Below are 16,401 nucleotides of genomic sequence, written 5' to 3' on the forward strand. Positions count from 1 at the left end.
AGATGCCTCCAAGGCATTTGACTCCATAGAATGGTGTTACCTTTTTACGGTGTTACAAAGGATGGGCTTTCCCCCCATCTTTCTGGCATGGGTGAAATTGCTATACAATACTCCTACTGCAAGGGTGATGGAGAATGGACATCTCTCACCTGCTATATCTATTTCCAGGGGCACCCGGCAGGGATGTCCTCTATCTCCCCTCCTATTTGCGATAGCAATAGAGCCACTGGCATGCCGATTGAGGCAATTGCACCAGGATAGCACGTTCCGATGCTTGCAGAGACAGATCTCTGTATCGCTATATGCGGACGATGTGACGCTTTATGTCACGGACCCGCAGACTAAGCTTAATGCTCTGCTGCGAGAATTTTTGGGGTTTGGGAGAATATCGGGCATAGCTATCAACTGGAGCAAGTCTCAACTTCTTCCGTTGACGCCTGCGGTAACTGAATTTCCCCTCGATTATCCTGTGGAATGGTGCCACTCTGATTTAAAATATCTGGGGATTAGGGTTTCCAGAGATCGGGAGAAAACGCTGCGGATGAATTATGGTACTGCCATATCGAAGCTTCAGGACAGTGTCACTCGCTGGATTGCTCTCCCGTTGTTGATGGCAGGTCGAGTGTCCCTGATTAAGATGATTCTGCTATCACACTTCCTTTATCTGTTCCTCATTATTCCGTACCATCCAGGGGCCCTCTTTCTTCAAGACCTTGAAAACAGAACTGATCCACCTGGTGTGGGGAGGACGACAGCCGAGGCTCAAATGGAGTGCTATGACTCAGCCTTATAGTAAAGGCGGCTTTGACATCCCTGATTTAGAAGCTTATTACATTAGTGCCCAAGCACATTTTTTATACCACTGGCTTAAACCCACACGATATATGCCTCAGATAGCCCTGGAGGACTGGATTGCACGACCTTTGCCCCTAAATGGTATTGTGCATGGGCCAGCGGCGGTTGTGGAGACACCACCGACAGCGGTGTCTTGCACTATTGATGCATGGCATAGGGTATTGCGCAGGCTACAGCTTCCTCTGCTTTATGCGCCTGCCCTGCCCTTGACATATCACCCAGGCCTGACGGTTTTACATGAGACCGGCTTTCAAAACATTTGCAGACGCCTACAGGTGTCGGTATGGGGGGGCCTGTTTTTCAATGGAGAGTTCCGTACCCAGGAGCAGTTTTTGGTGGCATCGTCCCAACCCCACTTGAAATTTTCTACTACATACGCGTCCGGGAGGGATTGAAATGCCTCGTCTCTGACTACCCGAGGGAGCCAGACGTTGTCCCTCCCTTAAGTGTTGTGCTTAATAGCACAGATGGCACCCATCTGGTATCCAACATTTACAGCAGTATCAGAGCACTGACCCCGGAGGTAGAGGGCACGGCCAGGAGTCGCTGGGGTACTGATTTTGGCAGGGAGAACAATGATGAACAATGGTTATATTGCTGTGGGGTGACGGCATGCATCACCTCCAGCTGTAGGTTCAAAATGATGCATTATAAATTTTTACATAGAGTGTATTACACGCCAGCTAGAAAATATAGATTTCAATTGGCTGATACTGATTGCTGTGAACGGTGCAAGCAGCCGGGGGCGGACTTTTTTCATTTGGTGTGGACATGCCCACAGATCTGGTTGTACTGGGAGCAGGTCCATGCTGCATTAGAGAATATGCTGTATCTACGTTTTGAAATGGACCCCTTGACTCTTCTTATCGGGCACACGGCGCACGTGCCTAAGGGTAGCAGAAAATTTGTAGACACTGCCCTGTTATTGGCTAAACGGAGGCTTGCATGTAGATGGGGCAGGGACATGTTATGCTGTCAGGATCAGAATAGCATTTATGCTGAGACACAGCCTATGGTGTCTAGGCCCAAAGACATTTGGGGACCACTCCAGGCATATGTACTGCAACAAGGGGAGTCTGTAGAGGATATCCGGGGTGGGACGGATGATGGAGGGGAAGGGTGAAGGAGGTGTTCTATTCATCCGTGCTATGGCCAAAGTGACTGATTTGCTGGGCAATTGAAGATATGGTGCAGAGTTTCCTAATGGTATTTGTAGGACAACACTGTGCGGGGTATACTTGTGCTGTACCATGTATCTGATCGCTGTCTTCCTATTTAGATCTGCATGTTTACGATTATTTCGGTTTTGCTTCTGTATGATTTCTAATAACTGGATGGAGTCTATTTCCTTATATTTGATTGTCAACCTATTATATTATTTCTGATTATGCGTTCATCCTGTCGATGTGTTGCAGTGCTGTGCTCTCTTTGTTGTTTTTTTTTGTTTGACTTGTTTTATTGACAAAATCAAAAATCAAAATATTTTTTAAATTTTTTTTAAATCTTTTATCTTAGCCAGGCCAAGATAAGAAGTTTGTTGAACAGTGTAATTTAAAAACATTAGTTGTTCTGGTATAATGCAGGCTCTGAACAGGGCTTCTAAACCTTGCACCAGCCAATCTTTCGTGCCCCAGACAGTTGTTGTCTCAATGTTGTCTTTCCAAAAGTCAAAACCTAATGTAGACAGTTGAGCATAAAAGTTTGCAGAATAAATTTGTTTAATATTGGTAAAAATAAAATAAAAAATAAAATTATTATTATTACATCCTAGTTGGTGTGCTAATCTTATGGATATCTAATTTTGTTCGCATTACATTCTTTTTTCAAATTTTAATACAATGGTGTCCAATATGTAGGCACAAGGGATGGCGGTATGTAGACACTATGCGCGTTTTGGCGGGAATGCCTTCATCAGGGAGCCATCACTTCAGTCGCTAATGCTCTTGCGGGCAATAAAACCGGGAAGATATCCATGTTTTACCGAGGAGACTAAAGTGGAACAAAATACACACATCAGTCCTAAGCAGGTGGAAAAGTGATTGGCCGATAATAGCTGATTAATTCACAAGTGGGAATATCCCTGAGAACTGGATCAAGCTGTCGACCAAGGTATATCATCTCTTAATATGTAAACATAGAAGGCACCCCCCCCCAACATTTAGAGAAAGGTCCTGTTGTCAACTCCAACTTCTGTGTAAAAAGGCGGAGCAAAGAAAGAGGCTAGTTAGAACTGCCTTACACAACCACAAGCGAGAGGGAAAAAACTAAACATACCAAATCCTACTTCTAGCAAGGAAAACACACAGAAAAAATGTCTGGGATCACAAAAGGAAACAACAAGACTCCGAATGGTTGCATGTTTTCACTTTGCTGACTCGAAGCATACAGGCGGAATTCTGGTCGTATATTAACAGGCTCTCGGGGCATGGCCATGATCGACGCAATGTCGTCTCCAGCGACACATGGGTAAACCATGTAACTTCACTATACTGTGGAGCCTCTAACCCGCCATCACTGGGCACGGAGAGGCCCCCCATCATCACGGGTTGGACTGACACGCCTCCCGTAGACACACTTGGACAGCTTGGGACAGGGAAATTGACAACCATTGAAGAAACATCGGAAGTATTAGCCCCGGGGGATTGGGTGATGACAATCTTAAAAAATATCAGAAAAGATGGGGCTCCCGGCCCCAATGGCCTACCAGGTCATCTTTTCAAAGAAGATTGTGACTTCTGGGGAACCGTACTCATGCCACTTTATCAGTACTGTATGATAAACTCAACAGTCCAGGAGACTTGTTGCAACGTATCCACAAAAAGGGAGACACTGGGGACCCTTCCAATTACAGGCTTATTGCCCTGCTGGACATCGAGGCAAAAGGATACGCCAGCCTCCTCCTGGAAGACCTACAGGATTGGGCTAATGAAAATGAAATTCTACATGCGTACCAAACCGACTGTAGGCCAGGAGCATCTACAACGACCAACATTTTAGCTCTCACCTACTTAATAGATCAGTCCGGGCAGAAAAACTTGGCTACCCTCTGTGCATGTTTCATGGATTACTCTGCTGCTTTTGACTGAGTCAATCGGAGTTGTTGTGGCGGAAACTGCATGACTGGGGGAAACCGGCAAACCATAATCAGTCTCTACACAGGAACTTGGGTATGGGTAAAAACGTGACGAATTCAGCCACTAAAAAGAACATCGAAACTTTTTATTTAAAATATGGGTTAAACATTCTGAAGATAATTACGAATGCACTCGAATAACTCGGTGACTCCAACCCTCCACTATAAGACTTGCAAAGTTTGCACATAAGGGGAAGGTCCGTTCAGTATTGAATTGATTTATTGGATTCATTCCAGTACTCTATCGGTTTTATCTGTTTTTGTAAAAATCGTCTTTGTTTGTTTTAGCAGATATGATATATCAAAACTTGCTAGGTATGTATTCATTTTAATGAAGTATGTGAGATTTTATTTGAAATTTTGTAACAGTTTTTATTAATTGACACCACAAACTACTCATTGGTTGATTCATTCATTCATTCAGTCGCTAATGATGCGACTCAAATGTCCAAAGTCAAATCAATGGACAGTTGGATGCAACATGTCATCCTACAATAATTTCTTTCTGGGATTACCTAGTTTTATCGGGTACTAGATCCGTTTAGGTTTCAGACTCCTACTCGAGGAGACCAAATGAGCAAAGTTAAATGCTTGCTTCAGACAGCACAGGTGATTGCCATGCTAATACTCTTAAGTTGTTACGTGCAGCAGCTGTTGCCTTATTAAAGCCCACATGCAAAGCAAATGAGTTCTTGCTGCTGCTCAGTTAGACAGCTCTATCAATGTGGCTATTCACAATTGAGAGCCACGGACGGGCGAGGCAAGCCTCTCTGCTGTCCCCTGTCCCACCAGCTCAGCCCCACCTGAGCACTCATGCAGCACCAGCACCTCAGCATGACTCAACACCACCTCATAATGACTCAGCACCACTTCAGAATCACTCAGTACAACCTCAGTATCACTCAGCATTACCTGAGCACTACCACAGTACCACCTCAGCATCTGCACAGCACCATCTCAGCATCAGCACCACCTCCAGGGTTGGATTGGGATAAAAAATCAGCCCGGGCACGCTAAAAAAAAGTGGCCCACATTTACATTTTGTCTTTCCACAAAAAACTGCTTCGGCAAAATTGTATTAAATGGGGGGGGGAGTAACAAAAAAATGCACTGATTAGTTTACACTGGTGAAACACACCTGAAAACAAGTGAGGCCACTTCTGCTCAGGCCCCCTGCCCCTCTCAATCAGCATGTATTAATGGGCCGGCCCAGCAAGAGAAAGGGAGTGACATCTAGGCCCCTTGATAAAAGGGAGGTAATGGGCGCTCATCTGTCTCCAGAAAGGCCGCTCAGGTACCCACTGGGTCGCTGGCGGAATCAGAATAACACAGAAAACACCCAAATCGGCCCCCAGGCTGGTCAAAAAAGCAGCCCACCACTGGAACTGGACACCGGCCCCTCGGGCAATCCGACCCTGACCACCTCCTCATCAGTGCACCATCACCAGCGCAGCAGCACCTCAGCACAGGCGCAGCACCACCTCAACATCGGCACAGCACCATCTCGGCATCAGCACAGCACCAGCTCTGCATTGGTGCTCTGCCACCAGTGCAGCCCCACCTTAGCAGTAATTCAGCACCAAAGCAGCGCCACTTCAGCATCAGCACAGCACCACCTCAGCATTAGCAAAGCACCAACTCTGCCCTATGAATCAGGCATCTGATTCTCCCCAGTGTCCGTCCACTGCTTGTGTTGTAATTCAGGTGCTATTTCCCAACCTCCAACCTCCCGTTGGTTATGTCCGCCCCATAACAAACAAAAAACCTATAACAAACAAGCATCAGAAACCGCAGGAAGCAGTTGCCTGCATTGCAAGGATAAAGAACTAGAAGACATGTATTATGGTAATTCTTTTAACAGGGTCGTTCAGTCATGCATAATGTCTTCTCGGTTATATATAGGGTAACAAAAATGCTTATAACACTTTTTAGGTCTCGCGACCTATCAATGCGCGCAAGCGCATTGAGGGAGCGAGAATTCAAGTGCTCAAAAAACTCGTGAAACCGAGGGTTTCGTTCGTGCGGTTTTCATTAAGTTCACGTGAATCACGTGAGCAAACAAGCACGCGCATTCACGGCCGCACAGCACATCAAAGGGCTTCGCCCAGCGTGCGCTCTGCGGCTTCTCCTCCCCTAATTAGCAGCTTCTCTCATGTCTCTCCGGCTTCCCTCCGGCCATTTGCCACACTCCTTGCCTCTGTCTTGCCTCCCCCTCCATTCTCCTCCCCTTGCTCGCATTCCCGCCCCCACCATGCTCCATTTGGCACACTCCTTGCCTCTGTCTTGCCTCCCCCTCCATTGTCCTCCCCTCGCTCGCATTCCCGCCCCCCACCAGGCTCTGCTCACAACAGGCAATCCCCCTTGTTTTTAATTGTTTCCTGTTTTCTTTGGCGCTTGTTTTTTTTTTAACCCACGAATTGTAGGAGACTGCTCTCGTCTTGCAAATATAATCCACATCTTGTCACTGTTGTAGGTTATAATATTTACCCAGCTGGGTCAGAGCGTTCTGTCACATTGTAACCTCCACATAGTTGCACCAACAACATCTCAATTGACATTGCAGTAAGTCAGCATAGTCATAGGCATACATCATGGCCATCTTAAGTACTCGCTCATCTCGGAGGTAAAGCGCACTCCTACCAACGACTGATAACACCATAAAGAAGCCAGAAACAAAAAGCATTTGCAATGCAATAGGTCTCGCAATTGCGAGATTTAGATCTATTGGCATTGTAAATGACAAGGTCTTTTATTTACATTTTAAAAACAAAAACATAAATAAAAGTAATTGTCATTTACAATGCCAATAGCTCAAACTCGCGTAAATGCGAGACCTATTGACAACGCCAGTGCTTGTTTATTATTATAAACTTACAACATGCTGCACAACAGCCACACTGTTCTACACCACAGCTTAAAGACATTGGCAAAGCCAATAGCTCTGACTAAACACTTATAAGGTCCCAAATGCAAGACCTGTTGGCTATGCCAAATGATTGTTTTTCAAGGTCGCCTAGAGGAGTAATTAACGAAGTACAAAAGTAGTCAGCTTTGCACGGGTGGAATGTTACAATCTGGTAAAAGGCAGCAGTTGTCGACTCTTGAATGTTGAGCTGGGACTCTGCTTGGGGAGAGAGTGACCAACATCCACCTCCCAAGGAAAGACGGATCATACACAGCGTGTGCATATGTGTAACACACTTCTTCTGCAAGGAATGGCTGCTATTAGCAGGGCATTGCCATGGGCGACCTTAGGCATGTGCAAGCTGTGCACCTGCACAGGGCCACCAAACTCCAGGGGCCGACACGGCAATAAATATCCTTAATATAATAATCCTCTGAGGATGGATACATATTTGCGTGGCGACCCCTGGCAGGGATTTGGTGGCTCCGGCTCTGTTTCCAACCACCCTGACACCCCCCCCTCACTGGCCTCCGTGCTCTGCCCCAACCAGACCCCCTCTTCCGGGGCCCCCTACCTACGCTCCCTGCCCAGGGCAGCCATGAGCCTAGAGCCACCCCTGGCATTGCAATGCTTTGGGAGTCATGGGGATTTTAAGCAGTGCTTTAAATGGGCCCGTACTGTCCGGTACGGAGTACCGGCACTTATTTATTTTGAGAGGGAGAGTACCGGCACTTCTCAAGAGTGACGTAATACTTTTCAGGGCAGAGTACCGGCACTTCTCAGAAACAGGCAGGTACTCTGGTTCCAGAGTACCTGCACTTCTATTTTTCCATTTCAAGCACTGATTTTAAGACTCGCCAGGAGTCACGTCCTTACTATCCAAGAGGTTCTATGGTGGCAGAGAGCCCTGGGCTCCAATGTGCTCCTGCCCTCCCCCCAGTCCAGACCGCCTGCTCGGTTGAAGATTGGGGTGGGCTGCCCATGTGGCTCTTTATTATCCGTTCAGACTGTTTGCAATGCAATGAAATGTGTATTGGCCAGATCTGGGCTCTGCCTGTTCAGGGACATGTGCAGTGCTGATTGGCTCCCAGGACTCGCTTCGTGCAATCAAGGTGCACGTGGTCTTTCCTCCCCGGCTGCTCTCCCTTCCCTTGCCCATGGGCTCTCCTTTTCCCACGTTTCACAATAGCCTCTGCTTTCATTGCCCTACCTACCCCCTTCACCCCCCCCCCCCCTCTGCCCGGATGGGGCCTGTGCCACAGCTCTCTTTGCCTTTGCCCCCCTTGGGCCTCACCACCGCTGCTGGTAAAAGTACCTGGAGGCCCCACGGCGCTTCACCGGGCCACACGCATTGCATGGTTCAACCACCCTTCACTGCAGGCAGCGCTCTTTGTGTACGAATTCATGAGTGAATATGTATTTATACAGTCAGGTATAGAGATATATTTATAGTCAGCGTTAAAACTTAAGCAAGAGTGCATGTATAAATCCGCACACCGCTCCTTACAAGTGCCCTTTGTAAGCTGCCCCAGCAGTTTCATCTGCGATCCGTTGTGTGTCCAACTTAAATAATCTTCGATGTACGCCCCGCCCTTTACTTATCTTCCTCCCCAGGGTTGTAAGTGGGCCGGGTCTTGCCGGTGCCCAGCACCGGCAGTTTTGAAAAGTAGGTGCTGAGATGGGGCACTGTCGGGCTTTAGATTTTTGCCCTCAGCATCGGGATGCAAAAAAAAAAATCTTAACTCTGCAGCAGTTCCACCCTTCGCTGCCTTTGATGTAACTCCAAAGAGACTCGGTATAGTCCTTTCACAGTCTCATCATTGTAGAATTCAGCATTTTCAATTAGCTATACTACGAAGCCGTAGTTATGACTTTGTTTTATCTTAGGCAAGTAACAACCATTGACAAAGCCATTAGTACTGGCTTGTTGTAAGTGTAATGTTACTTGTTGCATCATATATCTGGATGTTATGACAGAAGTTGCAAAATACCAGTTTGGCGGCACACTATGCTAAGCACAGATTTTCAGTTTCTGAGCTTTTAAGCCACATCCTTAATTACATCAATCACGCCCCTTTGAGAGACCCACAGTTTCTTCATCCCATTTAAAGCCTTGTTCCTCCCTGATTTTACGCAATCACCTGCCCCCTTCACTAACCCCTCTGCCTCTGATGTAATTCACCTCCTGTCAGTCACTCCTCCACCTTAACTGGCCCCGCCCCTCTCCCGCACCTTAAATAACGCGCTCTTGGTCCATGAGAGCGACTCTTCAGCCACCCGAACAGAGACAGCAGCTCCCGGCAAAGGCGGCACAAGGTGAGACGAAAAGTATTGTGTGATATTGTACATTTAAGTGAACGTTTCATTGTAACTTGTGGTAATTGGTGAAGTTATTATTGTGTTACCTACGCACAGCGTTGGGTTGTGAAGGTGGGCGATGGATCGGTGCCCAAGGGTCACCTGTGGTCTTTGTCTTTTTAGGACATCGGTCAATCGGCCACAGAGCCTTACTGCCACCCGTGGCCCCCGCCAGGCCACTGTAACCCGCAGGCAGAGCCGGCCTTTGCCAAGATAGCGCCCTGGGCGGAAAAAATGTGGCCCCCTTCCTAATAGTAGTGAGTTAAACCAGGCACTGGGGGGTCCCGTTTGTGTTCACGGGTCAGAACCTGGCAGAGCAGGGACTCAACCATGGGCACATACCTTCATGCCCCGAGCGCCCTTCCATGGCGGCCCCGCTCGCCCGTGCTGAAGGCCGCCACGACAATTCCTCCTCTATTGTCCGCTGCTCCGTGGTCGGGTCCACTCCCCTGCTTCACCCCTTCCTTTGGAGGACAGGCTGCTCCTGTCCGTGAGTGAATGCTCACCGCGGATGAGGTGATGAGGAAGGGTTTTTTTCCTTGACACTTTCCCCTCCCACGCCTCTCTGACTAAGACTGGACATAAAAAGGCTGACCCATTTCAAAGCTCTGCATCTATGGAGAGGTTTAAAGTGTAATGGAGATGGTCAGTGTTATTGTGCGGCAAATCAACGTATTTTTATTTGATATTTGATATTTTTGAGCATTTATAAAGCGCAAGCGTTCGCTCCCAAGGAAGCATCATGGCGCTGGGCGAACTGCAGAGGAATAACTGAAAGAGTGGAGTGAAAGGAAGAGAGAATTAAATGGCAGCCAAGACAGAGGAGTCTGGTAATTTGTAGACCCATGTCTTGAGAAGTTTTCTGAAGTTGTTCTCATTGTCTATGGCTCTAAGGTTGGCGGGTAGGGTGTTCCAGGCCCTAGCCGCCAGAACATTGAAGGATTTTCCGCCTTTGGTCTTATATTTAAATCTGGGAATTTGAACCAGGTTAGCCCCAGAGGATCTCAAGCAACGCGAGGGGTTATAGCGCTTAAAACGGTTTACAAAGTAACGGGGTCCTGTGTTTTGCATGGTTTTGTGGACTGTGAGAAGCAGTTTGAAAAAGATTCTTTTATGCAGTGGCATCCAGTGAAGTGAATTCAGGGCTGCAGACGCGGATGACCTTCTGGGGAGTTGTAAAACCAGTCGGGCTGCAGCATGTTGCAGGCTCTGCAGCTTTCTGAGAGTAGATTTTTTCACTCCGGCCATAAGGCCATTGCAGTAGTCAAGTCGGGAAAGTAAAAGAGCTACCGCGACTGACTTTCTTGCTGCAATTGGGAGGAAATCAAAAAATTTCTTCAGAGATTTTATTAATCCGAAACATCGACCGGCAGTGATCTTAACGTGGTCATCAAAAGTAAGGGAAGAATCGAATTGTACGCCCAAGTTTCTGGCTGATGTAACTGCACTAGGAGGGGCCTCTGATCCTGTAGGCCACCAATCTTTCGGGCAGAAAGAAAGATTCTTACCTAATGGAATGATCTCTGTCTTTGCGCTGTTACATCTAAGATGATTAGTATTTAACCACTCAAAGACATCTGAGAGGCAGTTTTTGAACCGGAGATCTGCGTCAGTGCACTGTTTGTCAATGGTGACGACCAATTGAGTGTCGTCAGCGTAGGACGTGACCAGGATCCCATGGGATTCTATCACAGCTAAAAGGGGTGCCATGTAGATGTTAAAAAATAAAGGGCTTAATATGGACCCCTGGGGCACTCCAGATGTAATTGGTTTTTCGCAGGATAGATGGGGTCCTAGTGCCACAGTCTGAGTCCTGTTAGATAAAAATGATGAAATCCAGGCCAGGGCTGAGTCTGTCACGCCAACCTCTTGCATTCGATTAATTAGGATGGCATGCGAGATAGTGTCGAATGCTGCTGTGAGATCCAGCAGGATGAGGACAGCTTGCTTGCCCTCATCCTGTAGGAATTTGATGGAATCAGCAAGTTCGATCAAAGCTGTTTCGGTGGAGTGACCGGAGCGGAAGCCCGATTGCTGGGGGTGCAAGATGTTATGGGCTTCTGTGAAAGTTTTAAGCTCCTCATGCACTAAATGCTCCGTGACTTTGCCCAGAATAGGAAGTAAGGAGATGGGGCGCATGTTAGTCAAATCTGTAGGTGATTTGTTCTGTTTTTTCAACAGAGGTTTAACAGTGGCCTTCTTCCATTCGGCAGGTACAATTCCGGATTCAAGGGATTCATTAATAATTCCATTAATATAAGGGTTGACTGTGTCAATCAGATGATGAAGAATAATGGGGGGGCAGGAATCAGTGGGTGCTCCTGATTTACAGGCCCGGATTGCCTTGCTTGTCTGTTTCAAGGGAACTGGTTTGAAACTGGAGAGAGGAGGGTAGTTAACTATTACCTCTGCGGTGGTTGTCGAGGGTGGGGGAAAGTCTTTCTGAATGTTGACAATTTTGTCAATGAAGTGATCAGCAATTTGGTTGCAAAGGCTCTCTGAGGGGGGTACATTGGTGAGAGCTTTCGGATGAGTGAAAGACTTGACTATGGTGAAGATGGTTTTTTGATTTTGATGCGCTTCCATTATGAGATTGGTAAAGAATTTCTGTATTGTTGACGGACCCAACGAACCAGCTATTTGTCTCTACTACTTAAATGTTTCGAAAATGTGTTCAATCCTTTCACCAGGTAGTTTCTCCTTACCTAAAGGCATTTCCAGTAATTTGCTCTGATCATCGGGCAAAAACAACAAAACACATTACCACACCTTCCTTTCTGTTTATAGGCCAATGTCTTGCAATAGGCAGAACGGTATCATTTCCTGTTGGCATAATAAGCTTTACTCACTCAGTCTGTCAGGAGCATCATGGCTCATTGTCCTCTTCACGCGTTTCCACAGAGAGCCCTGGGGACCTGCCAGTTTACTTGCAGTATTCACAGAAAGGGACGTTTTAAAACTCCTAGACTTGACCTCATCAGTTCCATTTTACAATAAGTTTGGCTTGATGATGTCAGCTTGGCTTTTGAGATGTATTGTGACATCATCTACCAGGAAAACCCTTTCATGCTTTCTTTACGTCACAGAGCGATGAATTTGTTGTAATCTGCGCACAGCTAAAACATGCTAATCCCGTTATTGGCCATGGTACAAATAATATTTTGCCTTTTTAGGTCTTGAGCCTAGCGTTGCAGTGTGCAACACTGTTGCGCAGCGAGAGACCTCATGTAGGGTGTTTGAAAACGGACCTAGGATTCGCGCACGCCTGTGCGTGTGCTTTTCCTTTTGGCCCACTTTATTGGCCTTTGCGTGCGTCTTTTTTTATCAAAGACAGCACGCAATTGGCCAAAGGCGGGCGCATTGCCTAGTGGTGTCTATTACGCGCACCCCTGCCATGTTGTTTCAATTATCGTGCCCAGACACGGGCGGGATAATTGAAACCACATGTCTCGCTGTGGCGCATGCGCGCCCCACTCGTTTTTTATTCTACAATTTCTATCCTGTTGTGGTTATTTATTTATTTATTTATTTATTTATTTATAAAGTTTTATATAGTGCTAGCTAGACCCGTCGGTATCAGAGCGCTTTACAAACACAAAGGAAAAGAAAACGTTTCACTACATCACAGGACATGAGGATGTATAAATATATAAGCAAAGACATCACACTTAAGTATACAGTGAAGGAGTGAAAAACGCAGGTGGTTGGAACAGTCAGATAACCCCCATCATTGAAAGTCAGAGTGAGAGGGGAGTCCATTAGTCTATTGATTCCTAGGCTGGTCGGCTTGGTCAGAGAAGTATTGGTTGAGGAGCAGGAGTTTCAGGTCCTTTTTGAAGCAGGGAAGGAGGGGTTGCATCTGAGGTCCGTAGGGAGTGTGTTCCATATCCTGGTAACATTACCAGAGAAGGATCAGCATTGGGTTGCTTTTCTTTTCAATTTCGGGGGGATGAGAAGCAGTGCGTTGGTGCTTCTTAGAGTTCTTGATTTTCCTGCTTTTAACAGTTTGCTGTTCAGGTAATTGGGGGATTGGGCGTGGAGGGCCTTGTGGGTAATGCAGGCCAGTTTGTAAATACATCTATCTTCCATGGGAAGCCAGTTGAGTGCGTTGAGGGTTGGTGAGATGTGTTCAAATCTTTTTACGCCAGTTATGAGTCAGGCCGCCATGTTAAGGACTGACTGTAGTGGGGATAGGTGAGCTTTTGGAGCACCTGTTAGAATGGCGTTCCCGTAGTCCAGTTTAGAAAAGACTAGGGATTATACAATTGTCTTGAGCTCATCTTGAGGAATGAAAGGTTTTATTTTCTTGAGGTGTTTTAGGGAGTAGAGCTTTTGCAGAGTTCTTTGGCATGGTGTGCGGTGAGTGGAAATAGAACAAACAGTATTTTCAACTGAATATCATAAATAGAACATGTTCGTATCCCCAGGCTACCACAATAAACAAACATTTTTTCGATTCAGGTAAAAATTTACTTGTGCCAATAGAGAAAATATGTTCTCCAGTGCTGTATAAGGGAGCTTCAGAGCTGCCTTCTAAAGCCGAAACCTAGACACATTTTGTGTTTTTCACTCCCAAAAAATATGCTCGGTGGAGCCAGCGTTTGAAAACACGACAAGCAATTAGGAACCGGCCCTGATGTGTCTGGGTAGGAGGTGAGGGAGAGACCTGCAGAAGGCAGGGGTTTTCTAACGTGTGGTTTTTTTTTTTGGTCCTACGGTGCGCCCCTCACAATTTAGACACTATCGTCCCAGCCACCGCTTCCATCCATTATTAATGCGTGCCAGTTTTTTTTCTTTCCTGGATCTGAAAGTAATAGGCTCAGGTGTAATTTGCTGCAGCCTCAGATCCCACTCTTGACATGTGTCGCTCAGATGGTGAGCTGTCACTGAGCACCGGATGGACTGAGCACCGGATGGATGTTTCTGTCCGTCGGCCCTTGCAGCTCTGTAACCTCTCACCAGCCAGTCTCCAGCTTGTCCCTGCAGCCATCTCTGTCTCTCCTGATGTCTTTCCCCCTGTCCATCACCCTGCATGTATCACTCATCGATCGCCACCCCCCCCCCGCACGTTGCTTCTCTTCACAGCTCATGCACGTTATGTGGTCAGATGTGAATTTGAGAAGTGAGGGGGTGTGCTATGGCAAAGATGTCTCTCAGCCTTTCATTTAGCATGTTTGTATTAAATAATTTCTCAAACTGCTCTCCAGAAACTTGAGTGACAGCTTCCAGCAGGTCCTTGAGGACCCAGTTTGCGGTACAAATGTGTAGCCTTTACTGCTTTAAAATGTATCTTTTTTTAATAGGATATTTGATTTGTGTGCTCATACAATTGGCAGGTCAAGCTCTTGGTTAACTACATGGGTTTTATGCCTTCCAAAACATGTACTGAAGGAGAGAAAGATGAAAACCCAAGTTGCTGAATTATGGTTTTGCCCACTTTGGCCCTCATTGTAAGTGGCCCAGAAAATCAGGCGAATTTTCTCCACCCATGGAGTTTCCCAATTTCCCTGGAGCCGGTAATTCCTAGATGTGGTGAAAATTTTGCCCAATAGGAGTTGGACTTTGAGAGTCCATTAAGAAATGAGGAATTACCACGGAATCGGTAACTCAAGGTATGATTCCCCCAGCAACTCCTCATTCTGGGGCAGACTTTCACATGGAAATCTAAAAGTGAAAGTTGAGAGACGTGCGTTGTTTCCAAAGATCTCATAATTCCAGGTGGGCCGGCAACTGTCACCAGCCCCCGGCCCCCATCGGAATTAATAGACCACTCGTAGTGAGGGCCTTTGTGGTAGATTTTAATTTACATTGAGTTTATTTCTTCCCACATCATCACTTGCTTATAGAAAAGCTAGTGGGGAGGTTGTATTGTGCACTCGGTGCATCACGACACTTGGTTGGTCCTGAAAGCCTCTGAAAGTGGTTGCTAAAAGAAGACAGAAATGGGAAGGGTATTCCAAAGTGATACTCTGTGTATTGTAAACATGCGTTATAATTAATAATCCAGTAGTGCTTTAGTTCTGTGTCATCTAACAGCTCCTTTAGAGCACTTTGCGTTTTTGAGGCAGAACTAGACCAGTTCGGTGACCTTGAGATGCTGGACCTGTCATGTGCTGTGCTTAAGTCAGTGTCCATCTGGGTGTCTGCCTTGTCGTTAGAGGGTAGAGTGGGGTTTATGCTTGAGGTATTGTAGAAGTCCCCCCGTGTACTAATGAGTAACACATTCCTCCAGGAGTCAGACAACGGGATGAGTTCACATCCAGTCTCATCTGCAGGAATTCTGGTGCCTTCGCTCAGATACATTTTGTTCTGCTCCCCACATTTTGTCACTTGGTAGAAACTATAATCTGTTGGTTTATGATTACAGCCCCCTCCCCCCGTCCCCATGGAAGTGCACATTTCGGCACTTTGATTTCTTTCTCCGCACTATTTTTATGGTTTACTTTACTTCCTAATTATGCGCTAAACCAGACACACTTTTTCACAGCAAAGCAGTATATATTAATGTGTTAATGCGGATTGATTATTTACAGTATTTCTGTTGCAACTGTTTTAAAGTTCGCCTTGGTGGAGACTATAAAACAAAAATATAAGGGAGAGATAAACTAGCGCGTGCAATAAAAAATACATCACTGCCTACTAAGTGCACAAAAGATTGCACGAAAAAGGTGTTAGTCACCTAAAAGCTATCTCGAAAATATTTGTCGCTTAGCATACATGCAAAGTAACTAATATTTACTTGACTGCAGCAAAAAATGTATGTCTAATAAAAAAAATATAAAAACCCAACATTTGTGCTGGACATATTTATGCAACTCTCATGCTTACAATGCTTAACAACATATAGTACATATAGTTCTTGAAAAGAGCGACTGTAGTTCAAAAGTAAGTACAAAGAACCAGTTGTATCAGAGAATTTGCGACTCACTGCAGTGTTAACGCGATTGTTCATGAGTGAATCAAAATCTAGTGCAGCCCCAGTGACAGAGATCAGAACAAGTATTGGCAAAGCCAAAAGGTCGCTCCTATGAGAGCTTTTGGCTTTGGCAATGTTTTGTAGACATACTGCACAGTCGCAGAGATGATTTACAGTGTGGCTAAAACTAATTTTTAAAAAAGTGCTATGATGCAGCCAGGGTTAATGCACTTT

At 46.1% G+C, this 16,401-nt stretch overlaps 1 protein-coding gene across 1 annotated transcript in view; it reads left to right on the forward strand.

The window, feature by feature from the left end:
* The first annotated feature begins 9,108 nt into the window (after positions 1-9,108).
* Positions 9,109-16,401, forward strand: part of LOC144823910 (coagulation factor XI-like) — a 73,476-nt gene continuing 66,183 nt past the window's right edge. Inside the window, exon 1 of the mRNA XM_078682817.1 lies at positions 9,109-9,209. Within this exon, the coding sequence (XP_078538943.1) occupies positions 9,149-9,209 (61 nt within the window). The 5' untranslated portion in view covers positions 9,109-9,148. The remainder of the gene's footprint in view (positions 9,210-16,401) is intronic.

This window comes from Lissotriton helveticus, chromosome 1_1 (assembly GCF_964261635.1).
Source record: "Lissotriton helveticus chromosome 1_1, aLisHel1.1, whole genome shotgun sequence".
Taxonomy (NCBI): Eukaryota; Metazoa; Chordata; class Amphibia; order Caudata; family Salamandridae; genus Lissotriton; species Lissotriton helveticus.